Genomic DNA, 21609 nt, shown 5'->3' with positions numbered 1-21609 from the left:
CTTTATTAACACACGTAGCAAATACAAGTGCTTCTGAGCCTCACCGAGCCAAATGCACCTGAGGCCTTCTTCATCTCACAGAACAAGGGGCAAAGACCAAGCAGTAGTTGACTTACAGTACCTGGACGCCTCTATGAGAGATCTGTGTAAGCTTACAGCCCTACGGATAGTCAAATAGCAAAAGATAAGCAGTATGGAATTTCACAGCACACCTCAAAATTCCCCGGGCTTCCTCTGGCTCCTGTGTAAATATGTGTCTCTGTCTCAATGTAGGACTTCTTTCAGAAGGCAGCATATAGGGAACTGATGGATACGAAGACAGATTTGGGTTGTGTTTTGGCCATGACAAGCCATCTAATCTGGCTAATCCATAACACTGCTTATCCTGCTGGGTCAGCATTGTTGTGAGAGTTAAATAAGAATGTTTGTGAAGAATGTCAAAAATTATACCAAGAAGTTATTGGGTAGAATTGTTAATGATATATTCAAGAAACCTTTAAATACTTGTCCTGTGTTCTAAAACAAAGCATCCCTGTCATCGAGGGCAGCTAACTCCGTGATACAAAGATGAACTTGGCAAGTTCAACACTATCAAAACAGAGAACCATTGTGCTCTCACTTGGATATTTGCATTCTTCTGATTCCAACAGATTCGCCCCACTACATTCGGTGCCCACTCTTTTGTTAAAGTCCTAGTAAAACATAAAGGCTTTTTGTTTTTATACCAGGTATCAGGAAGTCTTACCTTGCTGCAGTAATAATCCTATCAACAAAATCTTTATCATAGTCTGACTCCTTCCTGGACTGCTAAGAAATGCCGATGGGTGAATCACTCAACTGTGAATTATACTTAACTACCTTTTGCTATCCTTCAGGGATTGGTCCAGGTTATGGGATCGCAAAGAATCAGTTATAATAACAATCTAAAGAGAAGATATTCCACTTCTTCATCCCAAATAAAGTATTTCCCTATGATATACTACTAGACAAAGCTCTGATGAATAATTGGAGGGAGAATCATGGACTTTGTCACTTAAAGAGTGTTCTCACTCTGCCCTGCTCCAGCTGCACCCCTGGGACAGAGCTAGTCCTGAGAACAGGCAGGCAGAAGAACAGAGAAAACATGTTCCAAAGTTAAGGATAGGGTCTCAGCAGCTTCTCAGGTGTATTTGACTAAATCACAGCGAGTATTACCTAACCTTTAGAACTGACCAAAGGAAATGGCTTCAGAAATTTTGATGGATATTGTTGGTCATTGCTCTTAAATGTGGTGAGTCTACAGCATTTGAAGGTTATCCAATTATAAGGAATAAGAAAGGATTCACATGAAGAAGGCCCATACAAGGATAGAAAAGAAGTTGATTGTGGCATTTTTATAAGTAGACCATTGGAAACAATATAAATATTGATCAGTAGGGAGTCGGCTAACTAAACTAATATATTAAACATGCATTCAATCTATATGTACTAAGATGGGCTTTTTCCAAAAATTTGGTTGTTGTTTTGTGTGTGTGTGTGTGTGTGTTTTTCCATTGGGAAAGGTAAGTTTTAAAAGCATTATGTGTAAAATAATGTCATTTATTAAAAGCACACACCTCTGGTCTTCCACAAAAAAAATCATGTAACACAGGTCTTTCCTTCAGCTCCAAGCATTTATACTAGGATTTGAACATCTTTAACTTGTTTATCCAGTCAAAATATTATCCTCTACCATTTTTAGTACAGAGAAGAAACACCGACATCTGTAACATTAAATATAACTTTGGCTGTAAACACACCAACCGATTCAAGCTTGATTCTTAAAATATGATTTTCTTTTAATTCCTTAAAGTCATCTGCCTTCTATCATATTTTAACTCCTAGGTCTCTCCAAATAATTTGGTAATGAAACTCAGCACATCATCCAGGCAGCGCTCATTCCCCTTACCATCAAGGTTTCACACAACTCCCAGCCGCACAGCTGGTCATGGAGTAATAATCCCCTTGGAGCCAGGGATCTTTCAACAGAGAAGGATAGTATGTGGTTTAATCCCACCTCTTTACAACCTACTTTCCCTGGCCATTATATATTCAAGTAGATTTCCTTGGCTCCTCCTCCCTGGAGTTATTTGTTTAGACACAAATGTCACAAATCAAACTAACTTTATATGATGATCCATCTTACTGTTGTTGTCAGTATGTTCTATCAACTTGCATTGTCCTTCCTCATCCCTCTTCCCAATAACAACCCCTGCATCCTTCAAGACCAAGCACAATGACTTTTTCTTTTTTTACATAACCTATGCTGATCTCCACAACTGAAATTTCTTAACCCTGCTTCATGTTTCCACCTTGATTCCGCATCTTCAGTAGCAATTAGCATTCCCTGCCTTAAATGTATAGGCCTCTCACTGCCATGGCTGCTGATTTAGACAACCTGTCTTGTCCCTTCCTCTCACCATCTTATGAGTGTCTCTCCTGAATAATGAACACTGATCAAGAAGGCAAACATTCACAGATATCAGAAGTCCACTTTTAAAAAAAAAATTACATGTGGCAAAATTCCTCTTCCAGAATCCACATTCTGCCCAATGATTTAGATTGTTGGGTCTATTTTCAGATTAATATCTGATTCATCTTTGGACCTATATTCATCACTGCATACAGCAGCATCTTTGAATGTGGTTAATGAAGTAAATGTTTCTTTAACACAATTAAGATTATCTTCTCCTTTATCATATTTTAAGCATAATCATAGAATGTAGACATATATATGTATATAATATATACATACATATATACACACACACACACACAGGTGTGTGTGTGTGTGTGTGTGTGTGTGTGTGTTAAAAAACAGACAGCTGTCAGAAGGGAGTGGAAAAGGGGGGACTTGATTAAAGAAGGTGAAGGGATTAACCAAAGAACATATAGTCATAACCCATGAACAAAGACAGCAGTGTGGTGATGGCCAGAGGGAAGGGAGAGACAGGGACTGGGTGGAGGTGGGCAAAAGTGGGGGGGGGGGCTGTAGACATCTGTAATAGTGTCAACAACAAAAATAAAGTTAAAAAATAAATTCTAAACATTGGAAAAATATTTGATCTGTTGTTCATCTACCTTCCAAATTCTCTCCATCATTTCCCAATGTCTCCAATAAATTTTCTAATCTTACTATTTCCATACCATTGTTAACCGGTTGCAACCCATGCCCCACACTCTATAAGCTGTGGTTTTGATGGCATCAATGATCTTGTCCCAAACACAAGGACTTTTCTCAATCCTTATTGTTGTTGTTTTTTAACATCCGTGACTACCCTGTATTTCTTCCCATTTCAAATAATGAAATTCTGTGTTATCATAGTTCTCTCCTTATTTTGTAGGACTTTCTGTCTCCTTCCACTATTTAGATGTAAATGCTTACTCAGTCTTCTTGGGTCCTTGTATTCAGTAAGTGAATAGAACTTGACTGTCTCCCCTGGGGCAGGCATCATGCTAATGAACATGCAATCCCACTGCAGTGGAAAATACACCAGCTACAGTAGGAGTTTAAGGTGCACTTGGGAGCACAGTAGACGGCAGGCTGTGGCCCCTGTTCTGTCTCTTTCTGCCCTCTCCATTAGACACCTCATGTTCTTTCCATCCCCTTTCATTGCAATACATGGGTCAGGGATCAATAACTTCTGTCCTGACCCCTGTGAGACTTTCCAACGTTTTCATCTGTTGATGCACAGCTTTGCTTGATACCCTGTACTCCTACAAGTCAACAAGAAGGAAAACAAGAGCTAACATCTATTGAGTGTTTACAATGAGCCAGGTGCCAGTCTATGCACTTTATCTTTTTTGTTTTTTAGCTCATTAGTCCTCATGAAAACCCTATGCATTAGGTACTAGTATCATTTTGCAGATGAGAAGGTGAAACAGAAGGGTTTAAGTTGTCTGCGATTATACAGGTTATTAAGTACCAGAGCAAGGTTATGAATCTAGGTCAGTGGTTCTCAACCTTCCTAATGTCGCGACCCTTTAATACAGTTCCTCATGTTGTGGTGATCCCCAACCATAAAATTATTTTCGTTGCTATTTAATAACTGTAATTTTGCTACTGTTATGAATCGTAATGTAATGTCTGATATGCAGGATGTATTTTCAGGGGTCGCAACCCACAGGTTGAGAACCGCTGATGGGTCATCTGACTCATAAACTAGAGCTCTTTACCATTACTTTATTACTGCCCAAGCTCATCATCCATTAGCTATTACATAGAATTTAGTTAATTGATTAAAGTACTAAATTTAATCAATTAACTAAAGAAGAGGGACTACCCCAATTTTTAAAAATATCAGATTCAGGAAGGGTTGCTATAGAGTAAAACAGTGAATGGCATGGCACATCACAAAGAACTTGATTTCCAGAATCAGAATTCCTGGGATCAAATGCCACTTCAAAGTATTTACTATCTATGGACCCAGGAAATTTGACTTCTCTGTTTCTCACTTCCTCAGCTATAAAGTAGGAATAACAAGATACCGGCCTCATAGGGTACTGTGAAGATAGAATGAGATAGTGAATATAAAGTAAATGTTTCTGAACATATAAATGTTAGCTCTCCTAATTCTTATTATAATATCCTGAATCCTAGAAGACAATAAAAAGGTATGTAATAAAAAAAATTGGATTATTGCATCCAGATAGTGAACTGTAAATAACATCTCCCATTAAAAGTAACCAGAGCTCCTTAGAGAAATGGCTGATCACAGGTATGAACAGGAAACGCACAAGATAATCCTGGCACATGATGTGATTCCTGAAACCAAGGAAGCTAGCAAAAACTTCATGGCTCATAAAATATGGAGACAGGAGTCACCTGGAAGAGGTCCTAATTGGTCAAATATGGAACAATATGAATATAAGAATAATAATGATGCCAGTGAATTAAAACACATTATATGCCATATATATGTCACACAATGATATAGGTTCATAATTCAAAATTATACTCTGCAAGACAACCACCACAACCATCACCACTCTTGGCCACGTAATAAAAGTTGCTAACATGATAACTTATTATTTCTTCTGAAAATTTACAAATAAAGGCAAATACTCAAGCATTTGTAATGCTGGTAATAAGGGAACAGTCTCTTTATAGGAAAATCATAGCCAAAAAAATGAAGAGTAAAAATTGGGAAGTCACCCTTTGGCAACCCTAATGAAATGATAACATAGGTAATAATACTTATTAGATAAAACAATAGGTGAAAGGCTGATGGACAACTTTATGACAGATGAATTAGGATGACAGTTCCTGAACTTACTGGTCAACCTTCACATCACTAAAAGTTAGCAACATGACAGAAATACATATCATCACCCCTGAATTAAACCTGAATCTAATTAAGTTTAAGTATTATTTTACAAGAAATAGGGGCCTTCTGTGAAATCATTTTAAAACAATATAAGGATACAATCAACAAAAATAAAAATCTGAGAAATTTCACAGATACAGTGATCCAATTTATTCAATAAATGGCATGAAAAATAAAAGAGGGAATTGTTACAGATTAAAAGAGACTTACAATATGTCACCAAAAAAGCACCTGTGACCTCTGGATCTTGATTTGAAAAAGATAACTGTGAAAAAAAAATTTTCAGCCCTGGCCTGTGTTCTCAGTGGTTAGAGTGTAACACAAACCCACCCACCCCACCCCTGCACCAAAGGGCTGCAGGTCCAATTCCTGGTCAAGGGCATGAACCTGGGTTGCAGGTTTGCTCCCAGCCTTCAGCCAGGGTGCATGCAAGAGGCAACCAATCAATATGTGTCTCACATCGATGATGTTTCTCTCTATCTCTCTCTTTCTCTATCTATCTCTATCTCTCCCCTACCTTTGACTTTCTTTGAAAAGCAATGAAAAAAATGTCTTCATGTGAGGATTAACAAACAAACTATATATATAGACAATTTATATATATAAAATAGACAATCAGAAACTATTTTAAGGAATTATTAATTTTGGTGGGTGACAAAATGTGGTTGTCTTTCTAAAATGTTATATTTTAGAGAAGCAAAATGAAGTGTTTACAGATTAAATGATATCCTAAGACTTGCTTTAAGATACCCCAGTAAAAGAAAAAAGGGGGGAAACTTCCATTTTCAGGAAGACAGAGTAGATGGGGTGGGATCAGGAGAGAAATGGATGTGGTTATGAAAAGGGAGCATGAGGGATACTTGTGGCAGCTGTTCTGTATCTTGACTAAGTCAATGGTAACATCTGGTTCTGATATACTGTACTGTGATTCTGCAAGAAATCACAATGGGGGAGATTTGTAAAGGGTATACAGAATCTCTCTGTATTATTTCTTACGACTGCCTGTGAATCTCAAAATAGAAAAAAATGATTAAGGAAAATAAATTATGGTGTGGTACAGGAATATATGAAACAATAATGGTAGAAAAGTTCATGCTGCAGAAGAGTCTACATATAGAAAAGGCTAAGTGTCTGTCTAACTGGTAGCTATGATGCGTACTGACCACCAGGGGGCAGACTCTCAATGCAGGAACTGCCATGACAGGCACTGGCCATTTAAAAATAATAAAAGGCTAATATGCAAATTGACTGACTGCTGGAACGACCGGTTGCTGACGCACACTGACCACCAGGGAGCAGATGCTCAACACAGGAGCTGTCCCCTGGTGGTTAGTGTGCTCCCACAGGGGGAGCACCACTCAGCCAAAAGCACAGTGGCGGGAGCTTCTCTTGCCTCCACAGCAGCTAGGACAGCACTAAGGATGTCCGACTGCCAGGTTAGGACCGCTCTAGGCCGGGTTGAGGGATCCCCTCCTGAGTGCATGAATTTCGTGCACTGGGCCTCTAGTTCATTATAATCTTCTCTCTCTCTCTTCACTTGCTTAAAATTTTCCATAACAAAAATATTTTTAAAGTTTAGTAAAGGAAACTTACATTTTCCCTGCAAAGTGGTATTATCTTCTGATTTTCCTAACTGGTCTATCTCCAGTCTTCCAAAATCCGATACCACCAGGTTATCCTACACACTCTTGCTAGTTGTTTCCTTCTAAAATATAATTTTTCCTCTATTACTCTGTTGCTTAAAATGATAAAGTTCACATGTATAAAAAATGCCCTGCCAGCTAGGCCTTAGCAAACACATACTCCTATCCTACATACACCCTGCATAAATCTTCCACTATAGTCAAGCTAGTCTCATAATCCCATGAATATAATTTTGGGCCCCATACCCTTGCTCACGCCTATCTCCTGCCTATTATTTCCTCTCTGCTCCACTGATCTAGATCCCACCTATCTTTAAGAGGCAGCATAAAAGCCACCTCCTCTATGAAGTTCTCCGTGATCTTTTCTTAAGATAACTGCATGGTTATTCAGAGCAAAGATCATGTATTGCATCACAATGCCCAGTAGCCTTCCTGATACCATTGAGGTTTTTGAGGTTGATTTAACTGAATATTTAATATAAAGCTCTTGGAGAGATTTAGTAAATATTAGGGGAAAAACAAAAGTAAAAATATAAAAGAGATCTTAAAACAATACAAAATTGGAAATCAGTACACTTGAATTTCAGACAGTACAAAGTTGTATAGAACACCTTGGGCAACTCATTTAACGTCTCTTAGCCTTTGGATCTAAAATGTAAAATGAAAGGACTAGAGGCCCCATATTTTAATGTGTAGAAACCGTACTTGTCTCTGGAAAAGATTTCCCAGGGGCTTCTTCCATGGATTATGACTTGGGAAGATTACTACCAAATGTTACTCATCAGCAGAGACTAAACTTCGTGTACAACACGCAAAGCAAAACAGTGTCCCTGATCCAACAGTTTTTAAATAGAAAACGGAGTCAATGGGAATAAATTGCATGATGATTTTGGAGCCCACATGAAAAAGGATGGCCACATCATTTAGAGATATTATACTCAGTAAGACTTCCTAAGGTTCCTGCACCCTAGGGAGGTATAACCTTCTCCCCGTGGCATTGAAAATCATCCCAGAACTTGGAGCTACTGTCTAAGATGTATAGTACAAAGGTAGCAAATTTCCTATCAAAGATTCTGACCTTAGGAAAAACCACCAAGGTTTCCCAGAATTGAAGCAGAGACCCTCTTGGAAGAAAGTACAATGAGGACTGAATGCAATGTGAGATTATGCACTAAGAGGCTAAGTTCTACTTTGCCTTAAGTGAGGAGTGTTGCTCTCTAAGCAGATCCTTTGTGTTTAGGAAGGTCACGCCCCACAGTCTGCTGTTCAGGTTGGAAGCGGTGGTGATCTCAACCAAACAAGGAAGCCTGCACAGTTTGCCCTCACATACACTCCCTGGGGGTGCCCAGGATGGAAGAGAAGAGAGGTGCACAAGATTCAGCTACAGCCACCACTAGTACTTAAGCAACTCAGGAAAGAACCCAAAGAGAATATCATTTCATGATATTACACGGACGGGAAGGAAACACTCCTGCTGTGGAGTCCGATTTCTTTAGAAGAGGAGGCTGGATCCATGAGAGAGCCCAACGCAGTCAGGTGATGGGCTAATGGGATGAACTGGGGAAGCTGAGCATGGGACCGAGGGGACGAATGAGCAGAGATCGTAGAAACCCAAAGACTAGTCAGAGGGAGAAAAGCAAGAAGCAACAGTTACTGTTTCTCTGCACTGGCCCAGCAGCACCAGGGTCCCTGCAGTTACCTGAGGTTTCTTCACCTTAATGATCCAGGTGGGCGGGACAATAACAGCAGCATGAGCTCCCAGGGAGCAGGGTTCCTCAATTTGATGCAGCATAAAGCAGGTCACCTTATTGTGAAACTAAAGAGAAAACAGGCCAATAAATAATTCTGTGCAAAAGGCAAGGCTGCAATGAGAAGAAGTAAGTACATGGGTACATGCTCATGCATGCACATGCAAACACAAACACACACACACACACACACACACACACACACATCACATGCTTCTCATCAACCAGCCCCAGGCGCTCAGAGACCATATTTAGAATTCATTTCCCTTTATAAAATGATAACAACAAAAAATCAATCTTATAGGACAGGTCAGCTAAAACTTTATAACCTTGTTTTTGTTTTTAGTGCCTCACTTTTTATTTTATTTTCTAAATTTGTATTGAATTTATTGGAGTGACACTGATTAATAAAATAAGTTTCAGGTGCACAATACTGTAATATATCATCTGTATATTGTATTGTGTGTTCACCACCCAAAGTCAAGTCTCCTCCCATCATTATTTAGCTCCCCTATCCTCTCTTACTCTGGTAATCACCATACAATTGTTTGTGTCTATGAGTTTTGTTTAATAGGATATTTACCTAAAGATGTTAGTCTTGGAGGTGTGGATGAAAAAAATGGCCACATACTAAATCTGACAAGCTCAGGGGAAGCCAGCTCTACAAAGTCAGAGACTGAAGGTAACCACACAGGATGGTCTGAACATAAAAATTCCTAACTAAAAGCAAGTCATGGTGAGTAGTCACGTCCTAGGCCTCAGCTTCCTTGACAAAGGTCAGTTTTTACCTAAGTGAGCCTGTCTGTTGTCCTTTCGCCTCTCAGATAACATACCTTTGAAATGTCAGAGTAATCTCCTTTTCCAGACCCCTCAGGGCACACCCACCACAACAGAGGCCACAGAAACCCTCACTGTATCTTGTTTCCTACATACCATCTCTATGTGCAATAAATGTTAATTATTAACTATCCTGTACCCACCAATATAAAAGAAGTGTGTGTTTCTCTACTTTGCCTTTTTGTACAATTTCAGAGATTTCCCAGCTTTGCTTTCTCCTGCCCCCTTAATCTACCACGCATTTCATGTACCACTCCTGTCTCTTCCTTTGATTCTAATGTATAAAATAAGCTGTAAAACTGCTATTCTCTGGAGCATTTTCTCTATCTGTTGAGATTTTGTTTCTCAGCAATTGTCATCAGTTTGGCTCAAAGAAAACTCCTGTAAGAGTTCCCTACAGCCCTGACCCGTTTGGCTCAGTGGATAGAGCGTCGGCCTGCGGACTGAAGGGTCCCGGGTTCGATTCAGGTCAAGGGCATGTACCTTGGTTGCAGGCACATCCCCAGTGGGGGGTGTGCAGGAGGCGGCTGATCGATGTTTCTCTCTCATCAATGTTTCTAACTCTCCATCCCTCTCCCTTCCTCTCTGTAAAAAATCAATAAAATATAATTAAAAAAAGAAAAGTTCTCTACAGGTTCGAAATGTTTCTTATCTTAACTGAGGGTTCTATTAATCCTAACTTGGCCGTAACTTTGTTTCATTGGACTTGCACCGTGAAAGACTTGGTTAATTTGGGATAATGTTGAAAAGGAAATGAAGATGAGCAGAAAGGAGGTGCCTAACATCTGTCCCTCTTTTTTCTACCCACAGATGGAAATCCTTCTCAGATGGTCTTCCAGTATAAGGGACCCAGGAAAGAAGCAAGAGCTGTTAGTCCAAGAGGCAACAATGAACAAAGAGATTGCTTCTGCTGGGTTTGTGAGGGCTGCTAAAAAATATAATGGTCCTATTACACTTGGCAAGTCTAGAGTGCTTTTTGATTTTGAAAGGAAGGAAGTAAATGTAGACTAACAATGCTTTAGAGGCTTAAATCTATCCCCAAATAGATTGAATGACCTTAGGCCAATTACACTTTCAATCATCTTTTGTGAGGCTGTAAAGGGATAATGATGTGTGGTGACATCTGTTTTCTAATAAACATAAAATCACATTATAAGCCTTAAAGTTTTAATTATAGTGATTTTCTTAAAAATTTGACATGCTTTCTACTTGGATTCTATTTAATGTGACCACATAATTTATCATCTTCACTGGAACAATTTTAAGAGTGAAAGGGAGTACTGTCAATAATTATCTTGGAACAAAAGATGTAAATTAGGACTGTCTCAAGGAAACTGGAAAATATGGCCACCCCAATTATACCCCATCAGGCAGGTTTTGTCTTCATTTCTGCGTATCTTCACGATCTGACGTGATCCAGAGACTAACTACTAAATCAGTTAATTAAGTATGGAATACAGCTTTATAATTCCCCCAACCACCAGTTATTTGTGATCCGAAAACAATTTGATATACCAGAGAAATGTTATTTGAATATCTTTTTTTAAAGGTGATTTCTTCATGGGATGTTGATAGTGGGGAATGTGTGATGGTGTAAGAAGAGGAAATATATGGAAAAATCTCCCTACTTTCACCTCAATTTTGCTGTGAACCTAAAACCGTTCTGAATAATAAAGTTTATTTCTTTTAAAAAATGTTTTAAATATTTAAATAATTTTGTTAAAAGATTCATTAATGAATGCTAAAATCAGTAGGCAAAAGTTTGAGGAGAAATATATCAGCATAATCTCAAAATATCTCCCCCAAATATTTATCAATTGGAAAGGGATATAGCAAATGCCACCTTAATCAAGTGATCAAGGTTAATATCATCAGTAATAAAACATTGACATTATGCCCTCTGAATAAGATGCAGGGAGGACATCCCATCCCTTCTCTTATACCTCGCCTAAAATGAATAATTTCAATCTAATCATGAGAAAACATAAGGCAAACTCAGTTTGGGAGACATTCCACATAATAACCAGTCAGTGCTCATTAAATGTGCCAAGGTCATGAAAGACAGAAAGAACGAGGAAATGTCAAGAATTCCACAGCTAAATGAACTGTGGGATCCTTAAATAGATTCTGGGACATTAAGAAAACAACTAGTGAATGTTTTAAAAATCTGTAGCTTAGTTATTAGTAATATATCAATATTTACTGATTTTATTCTTTGTGCTATGATTATGTAAGTTGTCAAAATTAGAGGGAGTTAGAGGAAACTGGATGAAAGTGTATACATTCATGTTATACACTTTGCAACTTTTTGCAACTTTTCTTAAATTTAAAATTCTCTCAAATTAAGAAAAAATTGTAAGTGATTCTCTTTTAGAAATTCAAATAAACTCCCAAATGAATGGCCACTGCATTTCTAAAATAGAAGGGATCTCAGAATCTGCCTATTTCAACTCTCTGACTCTACATCTGAGTAACTGCCAATCTAGAGAGAATAAGAAGAGTCCAAAAGTGGTAATGTGAGGACCTGAATCCAGGAAACGCAGCTCCCAATCCCAGTTTTTTTCCCCCTGATGTAGTAAGTGCCCATAGAGGACATTACTTGTTTGACACAGATATTCTAGAAGGGATTACCTGTAGTGCTAAAATATACCCCCACCACAATTTGTCTTAAAAAGGTATTGTATTGTTAAACATTGCAAAATCACCTCCTCTATGTGTGATCCTGGGAAACCCAAAAGTATGTAGAATTAAGCACAGCTCTGTCACAAGGGTCAAATGAAAGTCATCTTTGTAGTGATTTAGTTGGACTACTGATCAATGAAGAGAGAGCACATGTGTTCACTAGAAAGTGGGACTAAGTTCCCAATTCACTGAACGTGTACAGAACATCTAACCACAGCCTGAGACCTCTGGGGGCAAGAATAGATGCTGCCTAGCTGAGCCCGTGGCCACCAATGATGCTGTCCTCCAATGGGGTTTTACCGGATCAGGGAAACCAGCAACACAAGTATTGTTGGACACCTGGACCCTGAATCTGCTTCTTCCACTCCAGATGGAGATATTGCCTTGATGGAACAGTTCCAATCAAGAACTAGGATGGCCTTGTATTTGTGAATGTGTTCTTGAATTGAAGCACAAGGACTATTTCCGTAACAATTAACTAAAAGGAGATAGAAATGCCAAGCACTGAGCTGCTCAAACCAATGCATCTCTACGTAACAGTAGTAGGCTCTCCTGACAAGTGGGGGCCTAGGGAAATACAATACATAGATGGATGAGCATGGCTGTGTCTCAATCAAACTTTATTTACAAAAGCAGGCAGTAGTCAGAGTTGACCTATGGGCCATAGTTTGCCAACCCATGAGTTAGAGTGTATATACATTGTCTGCTTAAAGAAAGAACAGGTACACAGGCAAACAAGTAGGAAAATGAACCATCTGGTTGGGACAGAGGGGCTTTTAAAAAAGGATAGATCAGTGATGGCGAACCTATGACATGCGTGTCAGAGGTGACATGCGAACTCATTTTTTTGGTTGATTTTTCTTTGTTAAATGGCATTTAAATATATAAAATACATATCAAAATATAAATCTTTGTTTTACTATGGTTGCAAATATCAAAAAATTTCTATATGTGACACAGCACCAGAGTTAAGTTAGGGTTTTTCAAAATGCTGACACACCGAGCTCAAAAGGTTCGCCATCACTGGGATAGATTAAAAAAGAAGAAAAGTAAATAAAAATTTACTACTGGATTCTAATGAGTATATATGTTCAAGTGTAAGGAAGAGTTACATTTCAATGAGCATGCAGACAACTGTAACATTGAAATTTAAAGGATATAAAACCACTCTTGTTCTAACATAGCCCTCCCACACACACAAAAAAAATGGTGCCTACATAAAAAAAACAGAAGAACCAAGATGCCGAGACTGCCATGTTAGAAGGATTGCCTAATGTTGCAAGTTGCTTTCTTCCTAATGGTGCATCTTCCTACCATAGGAAAAGTTGTCAACAACCTAGTGTAACTGGAAAAAAATATATATGGTCTAAGAGGGAGAAGTCCTTGATTCTAGACCCAGGGTCAGAACCAGGGAAGAATTCTCCAGTCTCTGATCCCAGAATTCAATGTGTATAAATGAAGGGGTTAATTCATCTCTATAGTTTCTTCCAGCTCATATGTGCTATAATTCTATGGTTTTAAATGTCTTTCTTCCTCCAACAATCCTATGTGAGGAAAACAATACATACATTGGATGACCTTCCACTTACAGACAGGAATTCAAGCAATGACCTAAGTCTATTTTTATAGAACATGAGCCCACTTTGTTTTATTCCATCTCCCAACTTACCGCCTGCTTGCACCAGGAACAGCTGATAGCCACAATCTCTTTACTGTGGAAGGAGAATTTCTGCTGAAAGCCCTGGGGTGTTAGGACAAGAGATAGAAAATTTAAAACCACTTCAATCACAGTGTGCATCTGCCCTCTTGAAGTCCAAGGAAGTGAACAGAGACAGAACTGACCCCACCACTCAAGGTAACTGGGACACGTTCAGCACTTACATTCTCCACCCTCTGCCATGCAAAAGTTTCCTATTCCCAAGTCATCTGACTGTTAGAGAGGAGGTACCAGTATCTGCTGTACCACTAAGTACTCAAAAGTACTCAAAATTATCCAAGTCAGACACACACACACACACACACACACAGAAAGAAAATTGCATTTTCCCCAAATAGAATGTGGTTCTGATAGTAAAAACAAAAGAAAAGTCACAATTGGTTCACATGGTTCTCTATAACAACAGTCATCCATCTCAGAAGTTCTAACAACTTCAACATCTGAGAACCCACATGGAGAGAAATAAAGGATCAGAGAGTTAGGACCCAGAAGTGAGGATGTGGGAGAAGTCCCAGGGTGCAGAAAGAAATTCAACGACTTTCATCATCCCTTTGGGATGTTGGGACTCAAAACAAGCAGCTTTCTATGTTATTCTTCACCAGCAATCAGCAATGAGATTAATGGAATGGCAAACTCAATCCTCTTAAATAAGCAAACGGAAGAACAGAAGAGGTGTTTTTTGGCTGCTCTCCCTACATAATGACCAGACAGAAGTATGCAGTAATGCTCAAAGGGTGATTTTAGCCTTCCCCAGGCTCATCTATTCTATCTGCCTGTGAAATCTAAACCCCAAAAAATGAATTCAGAGCAACGACGAAACATTTTTCAAAGAGGGCTTTTGTCAAGTGATCAAAAGAAAATGTGACAGGCAGAAAAGCTACCAAGGCACTGGCTGAAGAAGTCTTGCTTAATGTCTACAGATAATTTTAACTTAAAAAATTAATTCACAAAGAACTCTCATTCTAAACCATAGGCCTAACCACTTGTACCTGCCCGTGGCATTAGTGAATAGTTCCTTAAGTTGTTATTTTATGTGCACATGTATTATCTGTCCAGTGAAATTATTGCTTTTTTGAGAGAAGTCCCTGTAATGGTTCTTAAACAGGTCCCCACAACTTAGCTGAGCTCTGTGAACTTCATACACATGGCATGCATGTCTTCGGATGAATTGAACAAAGTCATTGCTAGCACATCATGATGCAATTACCAACTTCATGCTCTCTAGACTTTAAACACCTAACCCAAACCACATAGAAATATGCTTCCTCACATCACTCTCCTCCAACCACTAAGACACTGCAAATATGCTAGCATTTTAATTTCATTCAGTCTGCAATACAGACATGCCACATGGTTGGAAATCCATAGGGTGGACTGTTGGCATGATAGCAGCCGAAGCCACAACTAGAGGTCTATTGAATGTTGCTGTATCAAATGTATTGTTAAGCAGCATCTCAAATGCTATTACCCAGCCACCACTTCATCAATTCATACATCAGATGATTGTACAGCAAATAGATGCTGATAGAGAGATGGCACTGGATCTTGTTATTGGCTGGGGGAATCTTAAACCTTCTCATTTTTCTCTTCACCTGGAAATAGTAATTATACTACAAACCTCTCCCATACCACCAAGTAGTTATGAGATTCAAATGGGGTAATGTACTTGCAAAGTTCTTTATAATGCAGTATATAAATGAAGGAGTCCTGTGATTGCTAAGACCTATCAACAGGAATGTCTTCCATCACCTGGCTGACAAAGTCCTCCAGGGTCTAATATGTGACTAGCCATGCTCTATTTGACGGTACAGAGGGAGAGTGTATTAGCCTACCCTTCTACTGGCCTCTGGTTTCAGGGAGACACAGATACAGTCCTGACACCCAGGCGGATACCAGAAACAGACAAGGCCAGCCACAGCTGGGGCACAGGGCTCTGTTGGGTCCCTTGCAGACGAATCTGGTGGTAATCAGCTCTGTGCTTTGTTTTGGATTCTAATCTGGCTGAGTCACAGAGGCCCTAGCTTCAGGGTTATTGTCCAACACAGAGACATAAATAGAACCCTATTGGGGCTTTCATGGGCCAAGTTCCCACAGGCCATCTGCAATGGGGAGATTTTGGCAGGGATCTCAATACAGCAAAAAGAGCAGGTTCCTAATTACCCATTTTTAAATGCTGGCCCACACTTGATATTATGGGACTGACAGATGCCCTAACCGAATTTCAACTGACTCTATGATTTTTAAGGGCTATTTTGTTCATCACTATCAGAGAAGAAAATAGGGATGCGAAGTCAGATCCAACTGACTTCAGAATTATAAATACAAAGAACCTAGAGAGACATTTTGGGGGGGAGGGTTGAGTTTTTTTTAGTGCAATGGAGCTCTGAAATAGAGTATAAACAACATTTATTCTTGCCAGCTAAAGCTTTGTTGCCTCTTTTCCTTCTGTAATCTAGGGCATGTACCAAATGACACTCAGTTTACAGCCTTGGCTGGAACTAGAAAAAAAGGGCTTTACTTGAAACAAACCAAAATTATTTTACTGCTTATGGATGTAACTGAGGTTTGGGCGAGGGAATCTCTTGACCATAGCCTGACTGCCTGTTTGAGTTAATGTTGTTTAAAACAAGAGCTGATGCCGCTCTTGACTCCAAAACTTTAAACAACACATTACTAAACCTCTCCATTTTTATTCACATGTTCAAAGCTCAAAAGTATACAAAGAAAATACCCAAGAAAATCAACATTTATCTTAAAACAGAGAACTTCAGACATTTTTGCTCAAATGTTCTATAATTTTAAATATAAACATATATATACTTTCACACACTTTATATTTTAATATCTAATATGTTCACCATAAGTTTAAATTAGATGCAAAGTTCATTCTGTCTGGCAAAATAAAATTGAAGTTTTAAAATAAAACTATTACACCACTCTTGTAAACTTATCCAATGGGATATAACATGATAGCAACTAGATACTCACTAAAGTAAAAGGAAATTTTTCTGATCAGATCAAACCTTTGCTAGACCTCAAATCATTCGAACTATTTCAGTGCAATGGGCTTTAGCCAACTGAAGCTGACAAACCATGACGTTTGAGCATCCCACAGCTGAAGCACAAATTCATACCAACCCAACTGAAAACTTTCCCTGACTAATCAAAAATGGCACTCATTTTGACCAACCATCTACAGATTTATGGACTAATTCTGCCCTATCCAGAATTAGTTAAGGGTTCAACCTTCAGTCTTTAGCGAGCAAAGCCACCATGAACCAATCTCTTTCCCAGTCCAGACAAATAATTGACTCTTTCCCCTCGACAGACTCTTCAGTCCAGTTTCGCACTGATAGGTGTGCTCTTACCTGGAATTGTGAATCTCTGTACATTAGGCTAGTTTTACAATATGCCTAGTCCTTAGTTTTATCACAGAGTTAAAATGGTAGCATTAATATTTTAGTTTATACAGATTAGGGTTTATTTACATTCATAAAAATCTAATTTACCTGTTATTTCTAAGTTTCCTATACAGAATTTACTGGCCTTAAGCTAAAATTTTGCTAAACATTCAATATTTTCAAATTGTAAACATGTGTGGTCATCTAAATTGAATTATAATAAAGAATGTATTCATGAATGAAATTCATTTAATTTTTAGGATATATATATATATTTTTTTTTATTGATTTCAGAGAGAGAAAGGGAGGGGAGAGAGAAATATCAGTGATGAGAGAATTATTGATCCACTGCTTCCTGCACGCCCCTTACTGAGGATAGAACCTGCAACCCGGGCATGTGCCCTTGACCAGAATTGAACCCGGGACCCTTCAGTCCGCAGGCCGACACTCTATCCACTGAACAAACTGGCTAGGATCATGAATGAAATTTAAATAAGCAATGTCTTTATAACTTATGACAAATACACAGATGCAACAACTGAAATTATGTGATTCTATAGTTAGGTTATGAGAATTTTCTTTGAAAAATCTAAATTATCTATTGGGTTTAATTGTAATATAGTTTACGGCATTAATTAAAGGCTCTGAATATTTATCAATGCCCTTATTGTTCATAATATTCTCTCACTCCAGGGTAATCACTGATTTACACACATGGACTGACATTCATTATTCTTCATTACAGCATTCTGTTATCTTCCATTCTAATGTTGTTGGTAATTACAATACACTCCTTAGAGCCAGTCTTATTATCCTCAGATAGTTTCAGCTTTTTCATTAATTTATCTGAAGACCCCTGCTACAAGCTACAGATCATAAGTAGAGTCTCCAGGAAGAGGGCACAGGCTTCTCTGTGTAAATTCACTCCATTACCACAAACTTGTCAGGCTGTATGAAGAGCCTCAGACATGATTTCCAGTCATTTTTTATTTTTGAGGCAGATGACTTCATGGAAGTACATAGCTTAACCCAGGATCTTGGAATTAAGGTATAATTGAAATTAAGCTTGTAACAATGGCTACAAATTTACATTTTATATTACATGTTAACCATTTGTAACTGTGATGCTTACATTCATATTTTTATGACTGTCATGATTCTAGGGCAAAAATGCTTTATATGAATACTTGTGTCATATTTAATATGGCCCAAACTGCATACAACACTTTAACTGTTGGGTTTATATCTTTGTCCTAAAATACCATCCATGGCACAATGGGCTCGTATGTGCAGTAGCCATGATGGCAGCGATGAATGCTATGTTTGGGTCCAAAAGCATGGGCTCCTACTTACCAAAACTGAGCTAGCCACTACCACTGCTGACTGTGTAACCTTCCAGCAAAAGACACAACGAAGCTGAGCACCCAATATAGCACCATCCCACAAACACACCATCAGCTGCTTGATGGCAAACTGATTACACTGACCCCCTTCTATTATGGAAGGGGCAGCAACTCATCCTGACTGGAATCAACACATATTCCGGGTTTGGGTTTACCATTCCCTTTTGCAGGGTCTCAGTCAGCACCACTATGCAAGTGTTTACAGAGTGTTTGACCCACCAACAAAGGATCCTGCACAACACCGTGTCAGACCAAAGAAACTATTTTACAACAACAGAGGTGCAGGGGTGAGCACATGGCCATGCGATGCACTGGTCCCACCACAGCCCATGCCATCCAGAAGCTGCAGGATGACAGATGGGACAATCTTTTGAAGATGGAACAGAGGCTGCAGCTTTGAGAGGAAACCCTATGAGCACCATCCTCCAGTTTCAGTATACTCACTAAATCCATGACCATTGAATGGTGATGTGTTTCCACAGTAAAATCCACAGAGGCAACAACCAAAGAGTGGCAGTCGGAGTGGCCTTGTCTACTATCACTTCCATTGGCCCACGTGGAGGGGATTTGTGCTTCCTGTCCCCACAACTCTGGGCTCCGAGGGTCTGAATCCCAAATAGAGAACATCTCCACGATGGGACATAACGAAAGGCCCTTAGAACTTGAACTACCACTACACTCAGTTACTTTGGAATCTTCGTGTCAAGAGACTAGCAATCACAGTAAAGCGTCACCATTTGGCAAGTCACCATCTTAGCCCCAATCATTAGGTGGAGGCAAAGCTGTTATTTGAGATTGGAGGCAGGAAGAATATATCTGGTACCAATTATCCACTGAGGCTCCTTTCTACTTCTCTGAAAAATGTTGGTGATAAGTGGACAATTGCAGCAACCAAGATCTGAAGATCAGACTGCTCAAAGGTAAGGGTCTTTGTCACCACACTAGGTAGGTCATTGCTTGAGACTGAATGTTTGTGTCCCCTCATCATTCATATGTTGAAACCTAATCCCCAATTTGGAAGGTTATAAGGTCATTAGGGTGGAGCCCTCATGAATGGGATTAGTGCCCTTGTAAAGGAGACTCATGAATGCTTCAGGCCGAGGCATTCATCCCATTCTCCCAGTTAAAGGAGATACCTTTCCATCTTTAGGACTTGCCCTAAGCCCAAAACAGTCACCTCACTCAGACAGCCCACATCCAGTGATTGGTCAAGGCCGGGCAACTCTGAGTTCAACTCCTCCCTCTGCGCCATCCCAGAGCCTTGGCACTTCTGAAGAAAGAGCAAAGGGGACCAGAGTGACCAAAGTATCACAGTATCACATTACTGCCCCTACTGGGGCTCTGACCAGGCCCAAGGTCTGGGGAGCAGTGGCAGTAGCAAAACCACTCTAAAGGTGAGAACTGAGTGACTTAGCCACCTGGGGTCTGCAGCAAGGAGCACTGGTTCTCAGCCCGCAGCCCCTTGTTCCTTTTTTAAATGTTTATTTAATTAAGTTTATTGAAATAGCACTGGTTAATAACATTGTATGTTACAATGCCAGTATTATAGAATATCTGCTCACCACTCAGAGTCTAGTCTCTTTCTGTTACCCTCTTCATCCTCCCCACCCCCCTTTCCCTCCAATAACCATTATACTGCATGATTGACATGCAAGAAGCTGTACATGTTTAATATATACAACCGGATGAGTTTGAAGATAAGTATATACCTGTGAAACCACCACCACAATCTATGCCATAAAAATATCTATCATCTCCCATTCTATTATTTTTTGTGATAAGAACACAACATACTATCTATCCTCTTTGCAAAATATTAGGTATACAATATAGTATTATTAACTATAGGCACTGTGTTGTACAGTACATCTCCAGGATTCATTCATCTCGCATAATGGAAACTTTGTACCCTTTGACTAATCTCATCCCATTTCCCTCCTCAGATGTATCTGAAGGACCTTATGCTAAGTGAAATAAACCAGACACAGAAGGGCCAATATTACATGATGCCACTCATATGAAGAATCTAAAATAGTCAAACTCATAGAAGCAGAGTAGAATGGCGGTTGCCCTTGTCCCCTGTCTTGATACTCAGCCAAGGTCAGGAAGGAAAGCCAGGTTCCAGCAGCTATGTTGGCAGGGACTCTACAGGGAGGCTTAATTTCCTTGTCCTTGTTATATTACCCTCTCCACACCTCCCGGGTCCTCCTGGGGTTAATGGCAGAAGATCCCACTGTTTTATATGGACAAACACACAGACAGGCAAACAACCAAGCCTGCCTGTCCAGTGCATGGATCCTCACCCTCAGACTCCCCTTCCTTGTCCCTAACCGTGCAGGGTCTCCTGAAAGCTGAGCCCAGGATGCACACATTTGCAGATCAGTAGATGTTTAAACTGATAACAAAGCCCCAGGTCGGTATTCTTCATCATTTTTAGACTCTGTAATCCCTTTCACTATTCATATCTTAACTGCACCCCCATGGAGTGTTTTTAATCATTTTTGTCATCTTTGCATTACAAAAATGCTATTAAGTATACCTCTTTGAGATAGTGCATATTTTGAATACTGCGCTCTAAGTTCATTTTTAATTAATTTTCAACAATATTCATTACAAGAAAGAGTAGTTTTGACATGTTCCCAATTAATTAATGCTACATGCTGTTTAATTTACTTAATTACATATGAAAGTATGTATGATTTACGGACAAGTAATTCATAATGATACCACATGTCTCTTAGACCCATAGGGCATCAAACATGTAGACCGAAGTTTGACTACGTGTTGTTGCATTAAAAACCGCTTTCAAGATTTATTGTTTAACTTTCAAAAA

The 21609-nt window shown here is 39.2% G+C and overlaps 1 protein-coding gene across 3 annotated transcripts in view; it reads right to left on the bottom strand.

Annotated features, from left to right (window-relative positions):
• Window positions 1-21609, bottom strand: part of DGKI (diacylglycerol kinase iota) — a 383824-nt gene that overhangs the window by 181852 nt on the left and 180363 nt on the right. For 2 of the 3 annotated variants that reach the window (XM_023753495.1, XM_023753494.1), the window contains exon 1: window positions 8688-8795. In XM_023753495.1, the coding sequence (XP_023609263.1) occupies window positions 8688-8780 (93 nt within the window). In that variant the 5' untranslated portion in view covers window positions 8781-8795. Of the gene's footprint in view, window positions 1-8687; window positions 8805-13924; window positions 13997-21609 lie in introns of those variants that run through there. The other variant, XM_023753493.1, reaches the window with a different exon arrangement.

The sequence above is a fragment of the Myotis lucifugus genome, unplaced genomic scaffold (genome assembly GCF_000147115.1).
Source record: "Myotis lucifugus unplaced genomic scaffold, Myoluc2.0 scaffold_46, whole genome shotgun sequence".
NCBI lineage: Eukaryota > Metazoa > Chordata > Mammalia > Chiroptera > Vespertilionidae > Myotis > Myotis lucifugus.
Note: the sequence above shows the minus strand (reverse complement) of the source record. Positions and strands in the feature narration are given on the sequence as shown.